The 21,017-nt window shown below is 45.1% G+C and overlaps 1 protein-coding gene across 1 annotated transcript; it reads left to right on the forward strand.

Moving 5' to 3' along the window:
• Positions 1-4,083: 4,083 nt before the first annotated feature.
• Positions 4,084-18,670, forward strand: LOC101590002 (acyl-CoA desaturase 1-like). The gene is made up of 6 exons (XM_004625551.2): positions 4,084-4,494; positions 4,965-5,247; positions 8,272-8,402; positions 9,876-10,081; positions 11,526-11,758; positions 14,720-18,670. Exons 1-6 carry the CDS (start codon positions 4,471-4,473, stop codon positions 14,917-14,919), a joined length of 1,077 nt encoding a protein of 358 aa, XP_004625608.1. The 5' UTR covers positions 4,084-4,470; the 3' UTR covers positions 14,920-18,670.
• Positions 18,671-21,017: the final 2,347 nt, after the last annotated feature.

A 21,017-nucleotide genomic window follows, 5' to 3' on the forward strand; every position in this document is an offset into this window, starting at 1 on the left:
GCATCTTGTACAGCAATTAAGCACTAGGAAGAATGTATGCAATGTGTTAATTATTGAAATTGTCCTACCAATTTGGTTTGAAAAAAAGAAAAGAAAAGAAAAGAAAAAAAAAATTTCTGTGTAAAATTATACAAATCTGGCCAGTTAGCATTCTACAGAGATTCAAAGGTTAGAATATCCATGTTTGTTAGAAAATAATGGTTCTATTTTAAGTTCCAAGGTGCTTGATATTCAGATAAAATAGTAATATTAAGCTCATTGCCCTCATTAAAAATGTTATGCTATTAACTTTCTCTTCTGGATGTCCAAAAACTGAGGTATGGAGACAAAAAGTAGAAAGATAGGCTAAGAGAACAGCCAATATTTTGGCCCCAGCCCTCAGGGGTCAGTGAGGACCAGGACAGAAGTTTTTCAGTGACATCCTGCAACTCTGGTGAGTTATACAAATTCCTGATGAAAGAGATTGTAGTAGGACAGAGGATAAGGATCTATGGCATACAGTGTGCCTAAGGAGAACCACCAGGAGACAAAGGTCTATTAAGCTTTTATGGAAAGCAACTTGGTTAAACAATGACCATGACTCATCCAGATGGACACTGACTGAATAACTAAAGGTGCTACATATGGTTTCAAGATAAGTCCCAAGGAGACTAAACTGATTGTAATACATAGCAAAAATTGATTAATACAGGTCTTGCCTTAATTTGGTCTTGAACATCCTGCAGAAAAGTATAATGACAAAGGTTATAAAAAATTGCCTGATCACTGTTCTGGGATAATGCTCTGTATAGGATTAAATTGCTATGTGCAGGGATTAAAAATCTTTGGATTGTGAATCTTTAGCCTAAATCAAGTAAATTCATCTAGAATGAAAAGGGTTCAAAAATAAGAGTCTTGTATAGAATCCTCCAAACACAGCTCCTCCAACTCCAAATGACCACCCATCACTTGTAACTACAAAACAGAAAAGGGAGAGATGTGGGGAGTGGCTGAAGCAGCAGATAGATTATATGTGTAGGTCAGCCTCAAAAACGTAGAGTACCTGAGGCAAGTCACATGGATAAGCCATTAGACAGAGAGGTTTCATGTGACATTCAACCTCCCAAGTGTGTAAATAAATGCACTGCAGCCACTGGGGCGCTCCTTTTCCTCCTTCTTCTTCTCTTTCTCCTCCTCCTGCTTTTTCTTCCTCTTCCTTCTTTCTTTACTTCTTCTCCCATCTGGAGAGAGGGCTGCATCTGGCCTCTGTTTTCTGTATTTTGTCTTGTTTTCTTTTTTCCATTCTCTCACTGTCCTCACCCCAGGAAATATGAGAAGCTGTGTGGAACACGGCACTGTGAGAAATTTATTTCTGTTGTAAAACCCTTGAAGTCTATGGTAGTTTGTTTAAGCAGCTTGAATGGATCAGGCCAGTGGTAATGGCACCCGTGTTGCAATGGGCACGTAGAGCCCTCTTGTCTGCATGTGAACCAAGTTCCCCAGGAGCAAAGCATCAGATCACAGCTGCTGTCTACAAATTAGAACCTCGGTATTCAGGTTTAATTGCAGTGCTGGCACTTTGCAATAAATAAATGAGTTTTGGGCTGTAGTTCAGGCATTCTGTTTCTAAAAGATTTGCCATCACTGTGCTAGTATGAAGAATTAACCACCAGTTGGGCTGGCCAGATAGCTCAGCAGACTAAAGAACCTGCTTAGGCAGGTGCAGGGACCGGGGTTCGATCCCCCAAGTGCTGTGCCCGCCCTGCCCCTGGAGTGCTGAGAGGGCGATTAAGACTGGGCCTGGCGGCGCGTGCCTGTAATTCCAATGCTTGGGATGCTGAAAACAGGAGGATCACTATGAGTCCGATCTGTGTAGTGAGACCCTGCACTAAATAAAATAAATAACAACCACCAGTCAATAAAGGAATGTAACAGATCAGATATTGCAAAGGAACTCAAAGAAAAGCAAGACAAGGATTTCTATCGCACAGCCTGCACTTCTAAGCAGTCACCAGATGAGCTGCCTATTTCTGAGAACACCTAGCTCCATTTAACACCTTCTTTTTTTATTTTATTTTTTTTATTTTATTATTATTATTATTTTTATTTTTCAACAAATAATACACTGCATATATTCTTCTTAGTGGTTAATTGCTGTACAAGATGTGGACTTGTGATCCTATTTACAAACACCATTAGAACAAATCATTCTATTCATTAACAGAATGTAACTATATATCTATCCCAACCACTTTGAATACACAGATACAAAATGGACATTCATCGGTATACCCCATTTTTTCTAAGTTCCGTTATTGAATATTATAGGTGTGTAAACTCAGCAAAATATTCTAAAAGAGTCCAGTAGCCCATAATAGCATTGGGTCTTCTGTTTAACTGGCAATGTCAGAAATTATTGACCTGAGTCCCCCACAGCTCAACTTAACAGCATGGCTTTATTTCTTATAATTTCATCTTCATACTTTTCTGCTGGATGGTTAAGACCAAGGTAAAGCAGGACCTATGCAACAAGAGTTGTAGCTTTTTGGTCTGAGAAGGTCAGTGAAATGCCCTCAGGATTTGTCCTGAGATCCTGTACCTCAGATTGTAGAACCTTTATCAGTGCAGCCATGTGGATGAGTCACGGCCAATGCTTGGCCAATGTGCTCTCTGTGAAAGCCTGAGAGAGTATCTTCTCCCCATGTGACTCTCCCTAGGCCCACTCTATGTCATCGATCACTTTCCTCTTTGGCCCCATAATCTTCTTGATCAGAAAATTTGGGACACTACCAAGGTACATGACGCATTTAACACCTTCTTAAAGGACAGGGAGGCAGGCCTAGAAGGAGGTGCTTGGTCATTAGCCAGGGAGCTGTTCTTCCTTTGACACCAGAGGACAGACTCTGGCCTCCACTTAGGCAATCTTCGGGACCTCTGTTCCTGAGAAGCCAGTCATTGCACAAAACTCCTTATCTTCTTTTGTGGGGGTGGGGGATTTTCAATGGTCCAGCAGTGGCAAGGCCTGGTCATGGAAGCAGACTGAGAGAATGTGCAATCTGCCTAGCTCCAACCTCTCCTGTTAGGGCTGCCTAGAGCCCAGAAAAGAAAGTTGATTAGCTTGCAGATATCAGAAATCATTTAACACCTACTCACTATTTCCCCATTCACCCTTCTTTTTGTACTGGGGATTGAACCTCTGGGCTTTACACAGAGCTACACCCTACATCCCGAGGACTTGCAGTCCTGTGTCAGTTTCTCAGAGTGCTGGGATTATAGGCACAAATCACTACACCTGTCTACGTTCTGTTTTTATTCTGCATACTAGTTTTGAGACATATGGCTAGGTGAAACACCCGTCTGCTTTCTGCTCTTTCCTTGGAGAAGACGCCAAAACTCTAACTTCATGATGAGAAGAATCTCTAAAGCATCCTGCAGTCGTGGGCATGGATAGGATTGTCCCCTGGTGCCTAGAGCTGGTGGTTCCCTGAAGAACTTGTCCAGTGACTAAGAGTGCACACATGCAGGCCTACAGATCCGGTCCCTGAAAGGGTAGTGATTGTAACTGAGCCCCCAGCAAGCGGGGGTTAGCATCCTGCAGCGGGCTGGTGGGCTAAACTCTTGCCAGTGCCCAAGGCCAGTGCCCAGATTTGCTAGAGAGAAGAAGCCGGGATGCGCCAGCCCTTTCTGCTCTGCTGTTGGCAGTGCAGGTCAAGTATCCCTTCCCACTGGATTAGGAAATGGGAAGAAAGAACGGAGTTGTCTGTACTCGGTGCTTCAGCGGTTTTTCCACTGTTTCCCGTGCATCTTTTCTGTGTGTCAGGGAGCAGAGCTCGGACTTACAATTTCACGCTGGACTGGGTCCCTAAACCTAGGGCGCGGCCCAGACAGTCCGCCCCTACGGACACGCCCTAGCCCTGAAGCTGGTTTGTGACGGTCAGAGGCAGAAAAAGAGGGGAGGGGGAGTGAGGACCTGGCAGCAGTGGAAACAGCAGATTGCGCCGAGCCAATGGCTGCAGCAGTCCGAGGTGGCACCAAATTCCTGCTGGCCAATGACGAGCTAGAATTGAGGAAGCTTAATTAGCATTTCCCTGGGGGGTTAGGGGTGGGGGAGCGCGTTGTAGGCGACCAGAGTATCCCCGTCTTGGAGTAGTGTATTAAAAAGCGTTTGATCGTTTCTTTCCCACACTCGTTTCCATGCGTGGCTGCCTCCGCCAGTCAGCTTTGTGGGTTTTTTTTGTCCCTCCTTCTTAATCAACAGAAGGGACCTAAGAAAATACAGGTTACAATTGCGTCACTGCTAGCTAGCTGTAGCAGCCTTAAAAACCCAGCCGTGGGACCTCCACCGGCCGCGGTTTCAGGCTCAGTCTTCCATCGCGAGGGGAAGGCGCGCGGGCTCTGTGCGCACGAAGCCGGCCACCCGCAGGGCCGAGAGCCTGAGTCCACTCCGTGGTCTCGGCCCAGAGAACTGAGTTTCCGCCTCTGAAAGCCAAGATGCCGGCTCACATGCTGCAGGAGGTGAGTTTCCCGGGATGCCCGCGTCTGCGCGCTAGCGAACTGATTGGCTTCTAGGTGACCGCTTGGTAGAGTAGAGAGCTCTAGGAAGACTTGGTCGTTTCTCGAGTTGCTCTGCTTTTAGTTATGTTACTGACGCGGGCATTTGATTTCCCAAATTCTGTTCCTTAAATGTTCTTAAATTTGTAAAGAAGAATGCGGTCGTGCAGGTATCTATCTATGTGTATACCGGTCAGGTTCTTTTGTGTGTTGCTAGAGGTGCCGGTGCCTTTACTTTCTCTCCTGCCTCTTCACAGTGTGTCTCACTCCCAATCGGCACAGTTTTTTGGAAACGACCCCTCACACTCCCACCCCCAGTTTCACATTGGGGTACACTCCATCCTCACATGACCTCGGTGCCTGCACTGCCCCTTGCACCGGCTGCAGGACTGAGCAAAGGGCCCCGGACTCCCCTCTGACTCCTCTCCTTGCAGATCTCCAGCTCCTACACGACCACCACCACCATCACAGCGCCTCCCTCTGGCGGCCTGCAGAATGGCGGCGAGAAGGTGGCGAAAATGCCCCTGTACTCAGAGGAAGACATCCGTCCTGAAATGAAAGATGACATTCGCGACCCCAACTATGAGGACGAGGAGGGCCCTGCTCCCAAGCTGGAGTATGTCTGGAGAAACATCATCCTCATGGCTCTGCTGCACGTGGGAGCCCTGTATGGGGTGACACTGCTTCCCACCTGCAAGTTCTATACCTGGCTGTGGGGTAAGCAGGTTCTCTACTTCTGGTTAGTGCCCCAGGGTGCTCCTGTCTGTTAAGAGATGGGGACTTACATCTGGCCCCTCTCTGTCCACAGTTCCCAGCCGTCTCTGGTGGCCCAGGAGGCCCAGAAGGCTGACTGCACTGGGGATAGGGCCCACTGTGGTTGAGATGCAGGAGTGTCACTGGGGTAGTTTCTTCAGATGTGTGTTGGGAATGACATGTGAGCCCTTTTGCAGGGACTTTGAGGGGAAGAGCAGGGATGGAGAGGCAGCTACCCTGAATGAGCTTCACTGTTCAAGTTATTAGACTGGCTGCCCGGACCAGCTCTGCCTGCCACAAGACAGTTAAGACCCCTGTGGGAGGCATGGGCTCCTGATACTAAACCATGGGCTTCATGAGCTATGTGTTGAGCCCATTCATAAGACAGTAAGGAGAAACTGCTCAGGATCAGGGATCATTGAAGAGGGTGTAACACAAAGGGGCTTACCCACAAAAATAAACCAGTCTAGTTTGACATGGAAGGAGATAAGGACAGCTCCTATATAACCTAATTGTATAGATGTTTTGCTCTTTTGCTCTAGGTGTGTCACCAGAGTATGGCACATGGAAGTCAAGCAAATGTTCTTAGACTCTGAGTGCAGGAATGTTGTACCTTCAGTTCCCCACCCAGCCTACTCTAGCCCTTCTCTCTTGGGCCCTGGCTTGCCAACATCTCAGGATCTACTAACACCAGTCCTTACTACACTTATCCATCCCTCCATGGCAGGGACAGCCAAGCCAGAGCGAAGAGCTCTATGCAGCTCAAACTGTCAGGCTGCTCTAGTGAGGAGACAGTTGCCACTTTTCCCTGACCTGTGCTTAGCTAAACTCTTCGAGTTCTGAGAGCAGAGACTGTGTCCTAGATCCAATCATGTGCTTTTCATGCATGCATCTATTCAGTGATATATGTAACAGGGAACATCATAGAGCTAGGCATGTTATTTCTGCTTTCTCAGGAGTGGTGAGTAAGGACTCCCTCTTTAGGGGACAACCAGAGGTTTTCTGGAACAATCTCAAGTGGCTATTTCCTGGCACCTGTGTTGGGGGAGGGTGGTATAGAAGGGCTGGTTGGCCAGGAATGAACTGCTTCCTCTACATCTCTTGGGTCTAAAAGGTGGTAAGATCTGATCCCTCAAACTTTGCTCTGGAACTTCTCAGGGAGCTACATGGAAGTGAAACTGAAAGATCCTCTTTCTCAGGAACATAGTTCTTCCTGGTAATGAGTGAGGACAACTGTAATTTGTCAAGATTAGGTTAATTCCTTAGGTTAGTTATCTGTTATCCAAGGCTCCTCATTTTTCTTATCTCTAGAGGCTTCTGTCTCATTGTGTAGAATCTCTAAGGGCCTTGAAGAATGTAAATTGAAGAGTACAGCAGTGCTGAAGGTCAAAGGGCAAAACACCTCCTTAGGGCACAGTATTAAACATTGATATGGAGATTAACAATCATGGGAGAGTGAGAACTGATGTAACTGCCTGCAGCTTCCTACTTCACAGACTCAGAGGGGTGAACAGAACGCAGGAGTGCCTGAGTTTTTATCCTAACCATCCTCAAAAATGTGGATATGTTTTGGGAGCCAACAGTCTAGGATAATTGTGGTATTAAACAAACTTGGGACTTTCCTTGGTCTTCAGCTGAGTGCTTCTGCTTTGCTTGAAGCTTGTTCTTCATCCTGGCCACTTCAGGGTTCTCACTCCACTGGGTTTTACAGGCAGAGGTGTGGTCAGACACTATATCAGTGAAAGCCTTCATCACTACATGGCTAATGGCCACTTTAGGGTATGTGCCAGCTTCCCATGAACAGATGCTGCTTCTCTAGGCCTTCTGGGGATCATGTAGGAGAAACAAGACAGAGTGTAGGAGGGAAGAGGGGAAGAGAATGCTGTTTGGTAAGGGGTTGTCTTTGGCTACAGAAAACCACAGGACAGTTTTGTTAAAATGTGTGGTGTCTCCAGACATAACTAAGATCTGAGAATCTATAGTTCTCAGATGCCTGCTAGGAATGACACATTAACAGTTACTAATAAGGCCTCAGTTCTTGCTTCTCAGAGCTGGTGATCAAAGGAAGAAGTAGGGGTACGCTCAGAACCCCTTTCTCCATTGGCAACCTTATGAGCCTGCAGGCCTAGAAGATGGTGAGGTGGGACATTTCAGGGCTCTGCCAGCTCTGAGGATCTCCCAGCATTATGTAGAATTAGCATTGACAACCAGAGTCTGGGTTGACATTGAGTTGTCTCCGTGGAAAACCTGGGGACCGGGCACGGGTCATGTGAGGTAGATGGCAAAGCTGGAACAGGAACTTGGTGCTTGAAAACCCGAGCTGTGGTTTTTGCTAGTCATGTGAGTTTGGATAAACACTTAACCTTTCTGAGAATACATTTTGTCAGCTGCAGTGTGTGGGGCACTCACCCCTGGTCTCATCAAGTTGTGCAGCGAATATGGAAATGTGTTACTGTTGAAGCTTAAGCCAGTGTGCAAGGCTCACATTCCCTAATTTGGCTACACACCCCAGGGCAATGTTTAAATGCTTTTTTTTTTTTTGCTAGCTGGTAAATAGACACAGATCTGTACCTGGAAGTGTCCTCCACAACTTAGGGCTCCTCTAATTGTTCAGTGCCCAAATTGCTCTGACTGGTATTTTCAGAACACACATGTTCAAGGGTCCTAAGGTCTCTAGGAGTAATTTGTGGCACTGAACACTTTAGAGAAGGTCAGCTGAAGGTCTTAGAAGACAGGACATGGGATAAAGACCCTACAGCCTGGGACAATAAGTGGCACAGTGATGAGAGCTTGATTTTTCTTCTGCTTGTTTGGCTCTTTTGGTTCAAGTGGTAAAAGATATGAGGCCTCAGAAATGAATTCTTGTTAGCATTCCAGGAAAGCAAACCCTCACTGAAGAAGACAGACTGGCATCAGGAGTGTGTCCTTGATGTGCTTTCCTTGACTGAACTTGGATGCTTGTGACCCTTCACTGTCTTGTCTTGGCAGTAATTGCGTGTTACTTAGTGAGTGGACTGGGCATCACTGCAGGAGCTCATCGCCTGTGGAGCCACCGAACTTACAAAGCACGGCTGCCCCTGAGGATCTTCCTGATCATCGCCAACACGATGGCGTTCCAGGTGAGAGGATGGCACTGCTTGGCTTTCCTGTCGTAACCCTACTGGTGATCCAGGGAGGAATGGATGGGGCCATTCAGAAGGAGTCCTAGCAGGAAGGCCACTGCCCTTTCCATTCTCCTTGGTCACAGCAGTACAGGGCCAGTGGTAAGGTCTACTAGCAGGGAGTACTTCAGATTCACTAGGAGAGCACAAACATAAATGGGACAGAGTCTTCTAATGTGGGGTCATTTTTGATCCCAAGTTCCCTATAAAAGTTTATCTGTTTCTCTCATCCTGCCCCTTGACTCACAAGGATAGTATCAGTGTGATACCATACAGTATCACACTGTATACAGCGTGACTGTTGTGATTTTTCACCATGAGGGACTGTGGTGTTAAGCCATGGTTTCCTGGACAGTCGATGGCATTAAAATCATACTTTTTGGGGACTTCCTTAGGCTATGGCAGCAAGATAGAAGATAATATGTTATAGATGCGTGGCCTCTGTCTGCTGTTAGATAATAAAATCAAATACATAGAACTATGTGCCGGGAATAGATGAATTCATTAAGTCCTATTTTTATAGATGAGAAATTGGGTCTCTGAGGAGTTGGGTAGAAAACTTTGTGATCTTGTCTGATGTTGCCATGCTTGCTAACTCAGGGCCAAGATTGGGTCAGACAGCATATTTGTGGTACAGAATGAGAATAACTGAGAAAGTGATTCTCCTAACTGTTAGACTCTAGAAGTGGCACAGAATATCTTGTGCTGTGAGGCTTAGCTTGCGCAAGAGGAAAACAGGAAACAAAATAAATTCACTTGTCTTTATAAGATCTGAGGTACTTACCTCCTTTGTATAATCATCTCTGCTCTAGCAAGTCAAACCTTGAGATTCCTGATACTAACCTTGTGAGTCAAGGGGCAGGATGAGAGAAACAGATAAACTTTTAAAGGGATGGGAATGTCCCAAGAAAGCTCAGAAATCCTCTGAAAACATGGTCTTGGATCATGAGTTCATGAGGCCCTGTAACTGAGTTGGCTGAGCTGTAATTTGGGAAGATATCAGGATAGAGTTCCCCATTGCTTTATCCACAGAGCAGTACCCCAGAACCTGAGGTGCTTGCCTCCTGTTCTCTGTGCTCAAATATTAGGCACACCCATGAGGAGCTTGTCTGCTATTCCTTGCTTGAAGAATTGCAATGCTCTTTCCTAATGAAATTATCATTATGCTGGATTTACCTCTGTTCTCCCCACACATAGCCTTCAGGATGCAGCGTGCTACTTCTGTGTTCCGGGTCTATTAAGATCTTTTCCACATAAGCTCTGGGACAAGTATATAAAAGAGCGGAATTCTTCTATATCTCATTTGGAGCAGACATCTGAGGTCTTTGTAAGGGTTGGGTAGAGCCCTGAGCCCATGCAGACATCAGGGCACTGAACTGGCCCAGATGGTCATCTCTGCTCAGACCTGTGTCCCTTTGCTCTGTCCTCCAGAACGATGTGTATGAATGGGCCCGAGACCATCGTGCTCACCACAAGTTTTCAGAAACACACGCTGACCCTCACAACTCCCGACGTGGCTTTTTCTTTTCTCATGTGGGCTGGCTGCTTGTGCGCAAACACCCAGCCGTCATAGAGAAGGGGAGGTTGCTCGACATGTCCGATCTAAAAGCTGAGAAACTGGTGATGTTCCAGAGGAGGTGAGTGGAGGCAGGATGGGGTGGGGATGTGGTTGTGAACACTGGGGGTTAAAAGACCCAGTCTTTTCTCTTATGATGTGTAAAATAAAAGTTAAATACTTTGCATGGTCAAATCATCATTTAAAATTCCAATTTTAATAAATCACAGATTCATAGACATTAATTAACCCTTTCTGTGAATTATTTTAGTGAAATCAGTTACTTGCAAATGGATGTTTGTTGACTTTGAACAATCGGGGACCCTAAGATGAATGCAGCTGAGTCTTGCTTTCAAGGATTAGGGAACCTCATGGGCGGGGGAGAGATAGGCCAAATGCCCAAGTGGTCACGATTCAAGGCAGAACAGGCTTTGTAGCTGATAGGGTTAAGGAGGAGGGAGCTTGCTCAGTGGGGAACTCTAGGGAAGGATTATGAACAATCTACCTATGATTGAGTTTTATGGTTTTGCTGAATAAGGATACCACAAACAGAAAGAAAAACATGAGCTAAATCCTGAAGCAGGTTTCAGAAACACAGTACTTCCACTGAAGTATAGGGGTGATAGGAAAAAGTACTTGTACAGTAACTGAAGAGGTCGTGGAGCCTGGCCACAGACTACCACATGGTTTATTTGGCTACAGGTAGCCACCGAAGTTTTCTTCAGAAGCAGTCTGCATAGTGCCAGATGAGTTGCAGGACAGAGAAAGAAGTAAGGAGCCAGAGATGAGAGGCAGGATCACAAAGCAGGGGTTAGGAAGGACCCAGCAGTTGGACACAGGGAATGTGAGGGGCATAAAAGTAGAAATCGAGAGGGTCCAGGGAGATGACTCAGTAGAATAAGCGCTTGCTTGGCAAGCGCAGGGTCCTGAGTTCAATCCCCAGTACCACAAAAAAAAAAAAGAAAAAAAGAAAAAAAAGGGTAGAAATCTTTAGACCTTGGAATGTAAATGGCCTGGTGTAACACCTGCAGGTGGTTGACAACTGCCTTACCTGCTGAGGGGAAAGCAAAGGAAAGGATTAGAGGGTGAGAGCAGGAAGTGTAGACACAATACAACCCCTCAGGCCAGGCATGAAGGCAAGTTAAGAGAGCTGAAGGGTAGATACACACAACAGCCTGGGTGCAGAATTCTGCTGATGAATTTGTGGTTTGACCGTTGGCTGTTTAACTCTCCTGGTGTGTCATGAAAAGGAATGCTGAATTTCAGGTCCAGAGACAGTTGTCCCAATCCTCCTCCACCGTTTCCTAGTAAGGCAGTCCCTAGAAGTCATTTAACACGTCCACTACCTCATGTGTAGAGTAAGATAGTGACACTATGCTCCAAAGGCTTCAACAGAGTTGTGATGCTGGTTTCTGTCCTCTGCACTGAGTGCAGGAGGAGAAATATAGTCCTTTGCCAGTGAGAACAGGAAATGCAGGTAGATATGAGTAGCCTTTCTCCAAACTCAGTGTGATTTCTCAATGTAGGTATTACATACCTGGTCTTCTGTTGCTGTGCTTCACGCTGCCCACACTGGTCCCTTGGTATTATTGGGGTGAAACTTTTGTACACAGCGTGTGTGTTGCCACCTTGCTGAGATATGCCCTAGTGCTCAATGCCACCTGGCTGGTGAACAGTGCTGCCCACCTCTACGGATATCGCCCCTATGACAAGAACATTAACTCTCGCGAGAACATCCTGGTTTCCCTAGGAGCTGTGGGTAAGTCAGCCATCCATAAGGACATCACATCTCATGTCTGTCACTTAGAGTATCTGGCTAGAAGCCATACCACCAGAACAGCCTATTTTTTTGGACCAATTTGTAGCTCAGTTTTTCAGTGTATAACTAAGGAGCAACATATAGGGAAACCTTTATGAGAGGCAGGTACTAACTCTTAGGTAAAATGGAAAGGGTGAAAAATATACTGCTTTTGATTTTAAGTTGTAAAACAACATCTGTTATGCTTCCCTATCGAGCTTTCATTTTCCTAGTTACCTCTGACAGGGCTATAGTCTACTTGAGGTAGAGAATGTGTAAATTCAAAAGTAAGCCTACTGTTTTATAATTAAACCTGCTGTGTAAAATGTAGAGTTATCATTAGTTTTATTTATTTATTTTTATTTATTTATTTATGTGTGTGTGTGGGGGGCAGCTCAGCCCACCAGGGGGCGTTAGCTGGCATGTGGTGCTGGGGGATTGAACTGTGGTCCTTGTGCTTTGCTAAACTTGTTCTAAGTAGGTGCTTTAGACCACTGAGCCATCTCTCCAGCCCCTATCATTAGTTTTAAAAAAGGTGGACATGCCATACTTTTTTTTTTGTTCTGGCAATTCAACCCAGAACATTCAATCTGAGCTACAACTGCAGCCTTTATAATTTTGCTTTTTGTGATACTGGGGATCAAACTCAGGTCCTTGCACTTGCCAGGTAGGCACTTATGCCACTGAGCTATATCCCCAGTCCCTACAATTGCTTTCTTTTTGCTTTATATTTTGAGGCAGGAGCTCACTAAGTTGCCCAGGGTAGGCATGAGCTTATGATCTTCCTGACTCATCCTACCAGAGTGCTAATATTGTACGTATTTACCACCATGCCCAGTATCGTGCCATACAATATTCTGCTTACTGATCTGATATTGACTATTCTTGAATTTTACTTTCTATAATTTCAGCTCTAATTGCCAGATCAAAGAAAACAAGGTTCTACCATCTGTGTTGACTTTTTTCTCCTTCCAGATGAATATAGACTTTGACTAAGGCCTCAAGTGAGCCTTGCTTACACAGACCCAGGGGCCTCTGTCAGCATTGATCAGTATTGTTTTTCATCCAGTGAGACTTAGCCAACTCACTGCTCATAGATTTGTTCATATCATTGTTTAATACTCATTAGCCTGGTATTGTTATTTTTTTCTATTTCTTTTATATTCTATATATCTCTGTCTTCCTTTTAGGCATCTTATACATTGTGTATGTTCATAGTGTGAAATAAATTATATATATTATAAAAATCTGAGATTTGCTAAAAAACGGACTAATTTAGATTCAGATGTGGGTCTTGTGTTGTAAAAAAAAAATAGAGTGAGCTGCCAACCTTTTACTTTGTCGGTCATGTTTCTAAATCTGTTCTTTTCTCTCTTACCTCACCCTTTGGTGTCTGGCTCTGTTTCCTGCCATTCTGATCTCTTTGCTTCTTGAATTATCTGTACCATAATTCTAAGCTTGTCTTATTTTATTTATTTACTTTTGTGTTTTAGGGAAGGGTCTTCAGGGTGTTCAAGGTCTCACTACTAGATCAAACTCCTAGTGATTCTCCTGTTTACAGCCTTCCAAGAACTAGGATTACAGGCGTGTGCCATCACACCCAGTTTTAATCGCTGTCTCAGCACACCCCAGGGGTGGGCCAGCACAGCAGGCCTTGGGGACTGAACCCCTGGCCCTGTGCCTGCTTGCAGGCGCTGAGCTATTTGGCCCACCCTGCTTACTTGTCTTAGATACAGCTGACATTGTCCTAAGCCTTCCTTGGCCTGCCTCTGTACCAGTTGCTACTTGTGACTCTCTTCTTTTGTTTTTAAAGTTTAACACCCATATGTATAGTATAGGCCTCGTAAATGCTCAGAGTCTCTCAGTAAAACCCTGCCTGGAAGCTAATAATCTTCTACCACCACCTCAGCCTTGACATTGTCCGTGCACCAAACCTCTGCCCACCCCTTCTCATTTATTACCAGAAACAAAGTGATGTTCAGAGGGATTTATAACTTGATAACCCTTGATTAGTCATTTCCTTGGCAGGACTTCTTTCCTTCGCATCTCATTTATTTCATTTCTATCTTATCTGAGAGTTTCTTTGTTCATGTGTCCAAAATCTTCTATTGACACTTGTTTTTAGCCTGATCTGATAAGGGCCAGTGACTTTTGTACGTTGGAATAGATTCACAACGGAGAGTCTTGCCAAGCCTTGGCAGATGTTTACCCATTTTGGAAATTGTCCCGATCCAGAATTTCCTTACTGTCCTCTTCAGCAAAGTGAAAGCCTCCCAGAAGTTCTCATAATCTCTGAAGTTAGAGAAAAATCTTTTTTTTCAGAGCAGTTCTATTTTATTAGCACCTCTCTGACCCCAAGGTCAAAAATTAGAAAATTAAAAGGTGGAACAGTTCCCTGTGAAGCAGCAGTACCTGTGGAGACCCTGCCCCTGTGGGGGCCTCCTTGCCTCCGATTTTTGCCATCTGTTGTTTTGGAACCTCCTGTTCTTCCAGGGAGCATCTATACAATGAGGAAAGGTATGCTGCTTACTTCTCTTTGTAATAAGGGGAGCTACCGCTTTGCTTGTACATCCTGCTCGCCCCACCCCAGCCCAACACAGAGGTTTCAGGTTAGTACTTGCTGAAACTCTGGCATTTTTCAGTGTAAGATTCATTCCAAGCAGTACACCTCCTCTCTATTCTTCTTATTCTCTGAGAGTTACTTTCTGTCACAAGGGCTTCCCAGACAGCCTGATGACAAATAAGCAACTTATTGCTAAAAATGTCTTGGGTAGCATCTATTTGCTTTGAGTAGAAGAACTTGGCTTTATGTCAGCAGCAGCAGCAGCAGGTTTCTGTGAGGTTTCTTGACAGGTAACGGAATGCCAAGTTGAGGAAGACTACACATGCACAGCTCTATCATTTCTCTTTGTTTTGTTCCAGGTGAAGGCTTCCACAACTACCACCACTCCTTCCCCTATGACTACTCTGCCAGTGAGTACCGCTGGCATATCAACTTTACCACATTCTTCATCGACTGCATGGCTGCCCTGGGTTTGGCTTATGACCGGAAGAAAGTATCCAAGGCTGCTATCTTGGCTAGGGTTAAAAGAACTGGAGATGGAACCTACAAGAGTGGCTGAATTTTGAGTCATCCAGGTTTTTCTTTTAAAAGTCAGCTGGGTACATGTTTAATGTTGCATTAATTAACTACTGAGTAATGCTTCCTGGGTGGTTTGGTGATGACCTTAACCTACCAATACAGTAGTCTTGTAAAATGCATAACAATTGAAAAGTAATAACTTTATTTTATACTAGTTGATAGAATTTTCTTTTCTCTCTTCAAATCCCAATTTTCTTTTTATTGCTTTGTCTCTTACCTTCCTTTCTTCCTTTACTGCCTCCCATGCAAGCAATTGGTCACCCATAAATTGGTATCCACCTTCCGAAGCCTAGTAACCCTTCTAGAGTCTTAAAAGTAAGACCCTTTGCGCTAGATGACTTTTTCCTTGAAGATAGTTCATGATAGTTGCTTCAAGTTAGACATTTAATGAAATCTGCTGTGAAGTTTCTGTTTGCTGTCATCACCTCATCCACTGCTAGATGAAACTAGAATAACTTTAGGAGGGATCTTGCGAAGTTGGGAAATCATCCTATGAGATAGTTATTATTGCAGGATAAAGGTTGTGAGTTGAGCTGGGAAACCGGGCAAGGATAATCTGCTAGAATCAGTCCAGATTGCTTGTCTAGTGAGACATGGAGCTCCTTCTTACAACTTTCCTTTCAGACTCTGGGTAGGGGATGGTTATGGATCCTGGTGGTGCTAGAATACAACAGCGTATCTCAGTGTCTTCATATAGGACACTGACAACCAAGGAGAAGCATTTACTGAAGTAGTCATAGTAGGAAAAGTGGTTTCTTCTGGGGGAGGATGTTTTTCTTTAATAAAAAAGAGATTTATTATTTCATAGAGTAAGTCTTTAGTTTGGGTATGTCTAGAATTAGTGTGTACAGGAGGTCATAGTTTTGAGGACTCTGAGTTGCTTATCCAGTTCTGTCATCAGTTTTCTTTGCCAGTCACAGGATGTTTGTCACTCCACTTGTAGTAGCAGGATGGACTGTGACATTTTCATACACCTAATCATGGAAAAGTTTTAGGAAGTGTGCTTGGAAGTTATGCATAGACATATAAGATCTTCACTGGAATATGAAACTATTTACATTACTCTCAGAAAACAAATGTTAAAGAAACATGAAGGAGTGGAAGAATTCCTCATCTAGGGTGTCTTTTTTCTGCTGATGCTGGGCAGGAGATGGACAAGTTGAGGGGTAGCACCTATTTATAGCCAATCCTAAAGGTACTTTCCAAAATGGGTGCTATGAGAGCGTGTTGCCAAGGGGATTCAGAAGTGATGGAGCACGCTATTGGGCCTTCTGGTAAAGTGAGTTAGATACTAGATCTTTCATTCCAGTTTCTCCACGGATTGAACAGAAACTATGCTTCTCCCTAAAGTGTCATGACATTTCCCTTAGTTTTTGCTTTGTCACATCCAGCTTACATGCAGGACTGTCTGATAGGGTGGGAATCTTTAGCCACTCTGATTTTGATTCCTGGCTTTACCCCATCTTTCCCTGACCTCTCTACTGGTTCTCTCTGTTCTGTGATGTTTTCTTTTTTTCTCTAGACAGGCAACTTCCTCTGTGTATCCAGGGCAGTGAGAACTTGCTGTCCAGGCAGCTTCCTCTCCTACAATGAAAATGCTAATTGTGTCTGAACTGCCAAGTCCCTTTAGCAATGGCCTGCTATCTCTTTGTGTGGTCTCTAGGTCTTCTACACCTCCACACCTTGGGTCACTGCTACACTGATAGCTTGAGAAGTTTGGCAAATACCCTCTAAAGAAATCTGAGCTGACTTTCATGAGTCACGGGGGAGCCAAATGCACACACTGTGTCCATAAACCAGCTACAGAAACAAGCAAGGTTTATTGTTAGTTGCTCTGTCTGAATCAGAGCAAAGAACGTTACTCAGTGCCCCTTTTGTGTTTTGAAAAGCTATTCAGGCAAATAAGTGCCCAGATGACAGTGCAGTGCTTTTAGGATGATGTCCCTTAGGAAGCACAAGAAGCAGGGGCACGTTTCCAAATGTCTCACATTAAAAAGAGGTTCCAACCCCAAACTAAATGTGGTGTCTTATACCACAGAACCCATAGTAGTCAGTAGGGTAAAATTAAACTGGAAAAATACAGAACATTAGTGATTAGTGTCTTGAGTATGGTAGGTCTCCTTTGTCCCTCTAAGTCAGGCATCAGTGCAGAAGCCCATCTCTGCTGTAACAGGATTGGAAGTGTTCAGTACCAAATCCATGTCTCCTGCATGGCCTCATGGTCAGGGAGCAATGACTTTCTTCCTATCTTCTACAGACAAGTCTGCATGGGTGCAGCCTTATCTTTGAGCTGTTGAGAAAAGAATCTGAGGTCACTGTAGGTGAGACCTGCTTTCCTGGGTGCTTACCCCTTGCAACTGCCTGTTCGATAGTTTTAATTCTACATGTTATCAGAAACTTGCTTTATAATCCATGAGAAAGAAATTCAACTTTCTTTTCTTATTGAATCCTGTTCCATGGCTGATCCATGCCACTTCCCTGTAAAACACTGGGTATTAACCCCAGGCTTAGGACCCTGCAGAACATGTTGGTCCACACATATGGGCTTGTCAGATCAATAAGACACATTATATTCAAGACTAAAGATTAATTCAAGGACACATTAATAAACTCAGATCTGACTAAGAATGAATTTCTAACAGTCCTTGTCTTGTGGGCTGCTGACAACTTATTTGAGTGCCTTACCTCTTTTCTAATCCATGTTGAACACAAGTCTTCCTTCACTGCCTCTGTGAAGTACCTTAATACCTTTAAACCTCCAGTAGTGGCAGATAGAAAAAGTGGCCTGTCTTGAGAATTACAAGTACTTCAATTTGCAAGATTCAGTTATAGGCTTAATTTTGGAAATGATTCTTAGAGCTGTTTTTATTAAGTGCCCACATTGGATGGAGAGGGGAAGTAATTTGGACATACTTGATTTATAGTATTTTTAGATTAAAAGGTGATTGTAAGATTTAAAATGAAAGTTTTGCTCCAAGGTTAGCTATTATCTTGCATATTTTCTTTGTACAGATAGCTGAAGTAGATCAAAATAAAAGGTTAAGAAAGTAGTTGCTATATTATATTGGTGAAGGCCAGGGCCATCTACCAGTGTGCAGCTGGCCTCTGTGTGACTGTCATTTCTATAACAGACCTGTTCTAACAAGAGTGAGTCCACCCTCAAGATGAGGACATTAGGTAATGATGGCAGAGCCCTCTTGACTTACCACTTAATAGTCACAACTCTCAGTGATATTGGATTGCCGATATGGGACACATTATTTAATTATAACGTGTCTCACTATTCTGATTAAATGAGGTAACGATGTTGACCTACCTCAATGGGCAGGTTTCAGGTGTGACTAATGCTTTTAATAAAGTATTTAAAAATCCTCACCAGGGTAATTTTCAAGTCCTCTGTATTTTTATTATAGCAGTGTTCACCTTGGACTTGGCATGTACCTAAGTGCTGGGTGGCATCATTATTGTATACGATTCTCTTGAGAGGTTAATGAGTGCATTTGATGAGTGTTGGATAACTAAACCGACACAATTTGAGAATGGGTATTGTTGCTATGAAAACATGCAGGATACCTTTTCCTTCCTTGGGTGGCATTTTTCCTTTTTTAATGACTATTAGTTATTTGTAACCTAAGAATAATTTTGTAACAATTTCTGTTAATGATCAACTCTGAAGCTATTTCTACTGAATTGAGATGTGCTTGTTCATAATAAAAGTGAATTGAATCTGGCTTTATTGTGTCTGGGAACTTTTTGGTTGTGAACTAGTCTGCCGTGAACTGTCTCTAGGGCCCTCCAACATATCTATGTTCTGCACCTTTAAAAGGAAAAAAAATATAGATAATACAGGATTGATTCATACCTACCCCAGTAACCGGTTCTGTCCTTTTGAAGGGTAACTGATGTTAACTCAGGGAAGCAGGAAGCTAGGGATCTGTTATCTTGTTAATCACCCGATATAGAATCTGGCACCTTACTCTGCAGGAAAGTGTGGTCTTCCCACGAGTCATGTAGCCACATGGACCCTGCTTACGGATCCTGGGTGACCAGGAAACCAGTAAACCAATCCCTGGGGTAAAGGGTGGGAGGTATGGCACCTCCAGCAGGGTAGCAAGACCTCCAGTCTTGCCTTCTGTGGGAACAGGACTGCGTGAGCAGGGGCAGGGAGGTCAGGCGGCCGCCTCCCCAGCAGCACTAGGGCACAGCCCCCACCGCGGCCACTCAGGTGGTCTCATAAACTACGGCCCTGGGCCTTCACCACCTCGGTCCACAAGCTTCTAAAGAGCAAGGCAGCCAGGCAGCAAAGAGGCCGCTCTGCGGAAGCGCGCGGGCCAGGCTCGCCAGACTGCAGGGATGCGCCCGCAGCAGCGGAGGCGCGCGGCCAGAACTTCGCGCTCGTGCCCCGCCCTTCTGCCAGGGCCCCAGGCGCGGCACAGCGGGTGCGCGCAGGGAGTGGCCCAGCGTCTCCCTCTTCCTCCCGCGATTACTGCCGGGCTGTGGGCGGGCTCGGCCGGGGGTTACTTTCGTTCACTCACCCCAAGGCTCCTGACCGCGCGCAGCCAATCAGCAGCGACTCGAAGCCCCGCCTCTGCCGCGCTCGCAGGTCCGCTGGCGGGTGCCTTGCTTTGGCTCTGCGTTGCACTCCAGCCTTTGCCCAATTGGGCCCTGAACGCCAAAGTGCGCGCTGGTGCTCCGCCCAGAGCTCAGGGCCCCGAGTTCGGGTGCTCAGGACCTGGAGCTTGTGTGGATGGAGAGGACTGCCCTTCCCAGGAGAGGCTTCCTCCTCTGTGGGAGGAAACCCGGAGGATGTGGCCTGTTAGCGCCCACCCTTGGGAGCCCGCGTTGTGTGCTGGGTCCAGACCGTCTTCGAGACGGGGTGGTTGAACAGGCAGCCTGGAGGCAGGATGTGATTTTATTTTTCCCCTCATGTAGGCGGCAGAACGCTAAGAGTCAGCAAAATGGCTAAGATTGGGTCCTGGTGGGAAAGAGGGTGTTAGTAAAGTTCCAGAGTCCTGTCACCAGACATCCAGGGGTGTCCGGTGGAGATTTAGGGCTAAAGTGGAAAGAGGCTGTGAGTACTGGAAGGGAGCCTGCAGCTTGCTTCCTACACGAGGAGGGGTCATCAGCTATGTCCAAGCAGGAAGGAAAAATCCCTTGTTTCAGAAAGTTGCACAGGTGGCAAGAGCACAATAGAAGAGGACAGACAAGGGCTTGAAGATAAGATTAAGGCTTTGGCGCAACTCAGGTGTGGCCCCCTGGGACCTCCAGGTGTGAGCTGGTGGTATCCGGAATGAAAAGAGAGGGAAGGTCAAGGGACTTTGAAGCACAATCAGTAACACTCAAAGGACTGGATCTGGGAAATCAGGAAGGAGAATATTCCATGACTAGGACTGACCTGATATTCCAGGTGAGAAATTAGTTCCACAAATTGAAATACGCAGTTAAAAAAAGTAGGTTTGGATGGGATAGGAGTGATGGTACAAAAAAACTGAAAAATGGTTAGTCAAGTCCATTTTTTTGCGTGAAACAGGAGAGAAACATCTCCAGTCAACGCTTGTAGGTCACCACTGAAAAGTCTAAAAACATGCAAATGTTTGTTTTATTTTGTTCAAAGTAACTGTCAATGCTTTTCCATGTGGAATTTAAAGCATATCCCCATTGCTACTTTTAGTCTCAGTTACAGTACAATGACGAGGATGGAGAGAGCTTTCCTGGTGGAAACTCCAGCTGTCCTCCTTACTGGAGGAGCTCAGGACCTGACTGTTGCCGAGAAAGGCTGTGCAGCTCTCACTTCGAGTGTTGCTTCCTGGCTCTAGCGCAGATTCTTCAGCCTACTGGTGCAGATCCTTCATCTCTGGCCCAGCATTGTCATGGGCTGTAGGTCTTCAGCTGGGCTCATGCAGGACATTACCGTGGGATCGAGGCCCTCAGCTGGATTTTTTGGGCTTTTAGTGTGTGGATACATTTTTGTACTCCTTTGTACTTGACTCTTGGCTGGTTACTGTACAATAATCCTATAAATTATGTGTATTAAATTGTTTTCCTTGTAAACCCTGCCTCAATGCCCTCTTAGGGGTA

The sequence above is a fragment of the Octodon degus genome, unplaced genomic scaffold, assembly GCF_000260255.1.
Source record: "Octodon degus isolate 3935 unplaced genomic scaffold, OctDeg1.0 scaffold00010, whole genome shotgun sequence".
Classification (NCBI taxonomy): domain Eukaryota; kingdom Metazoa; phylum Chordata; class Mammalia; order Rodentia; family Octodontidae; genus Octodon; species Octodon degus.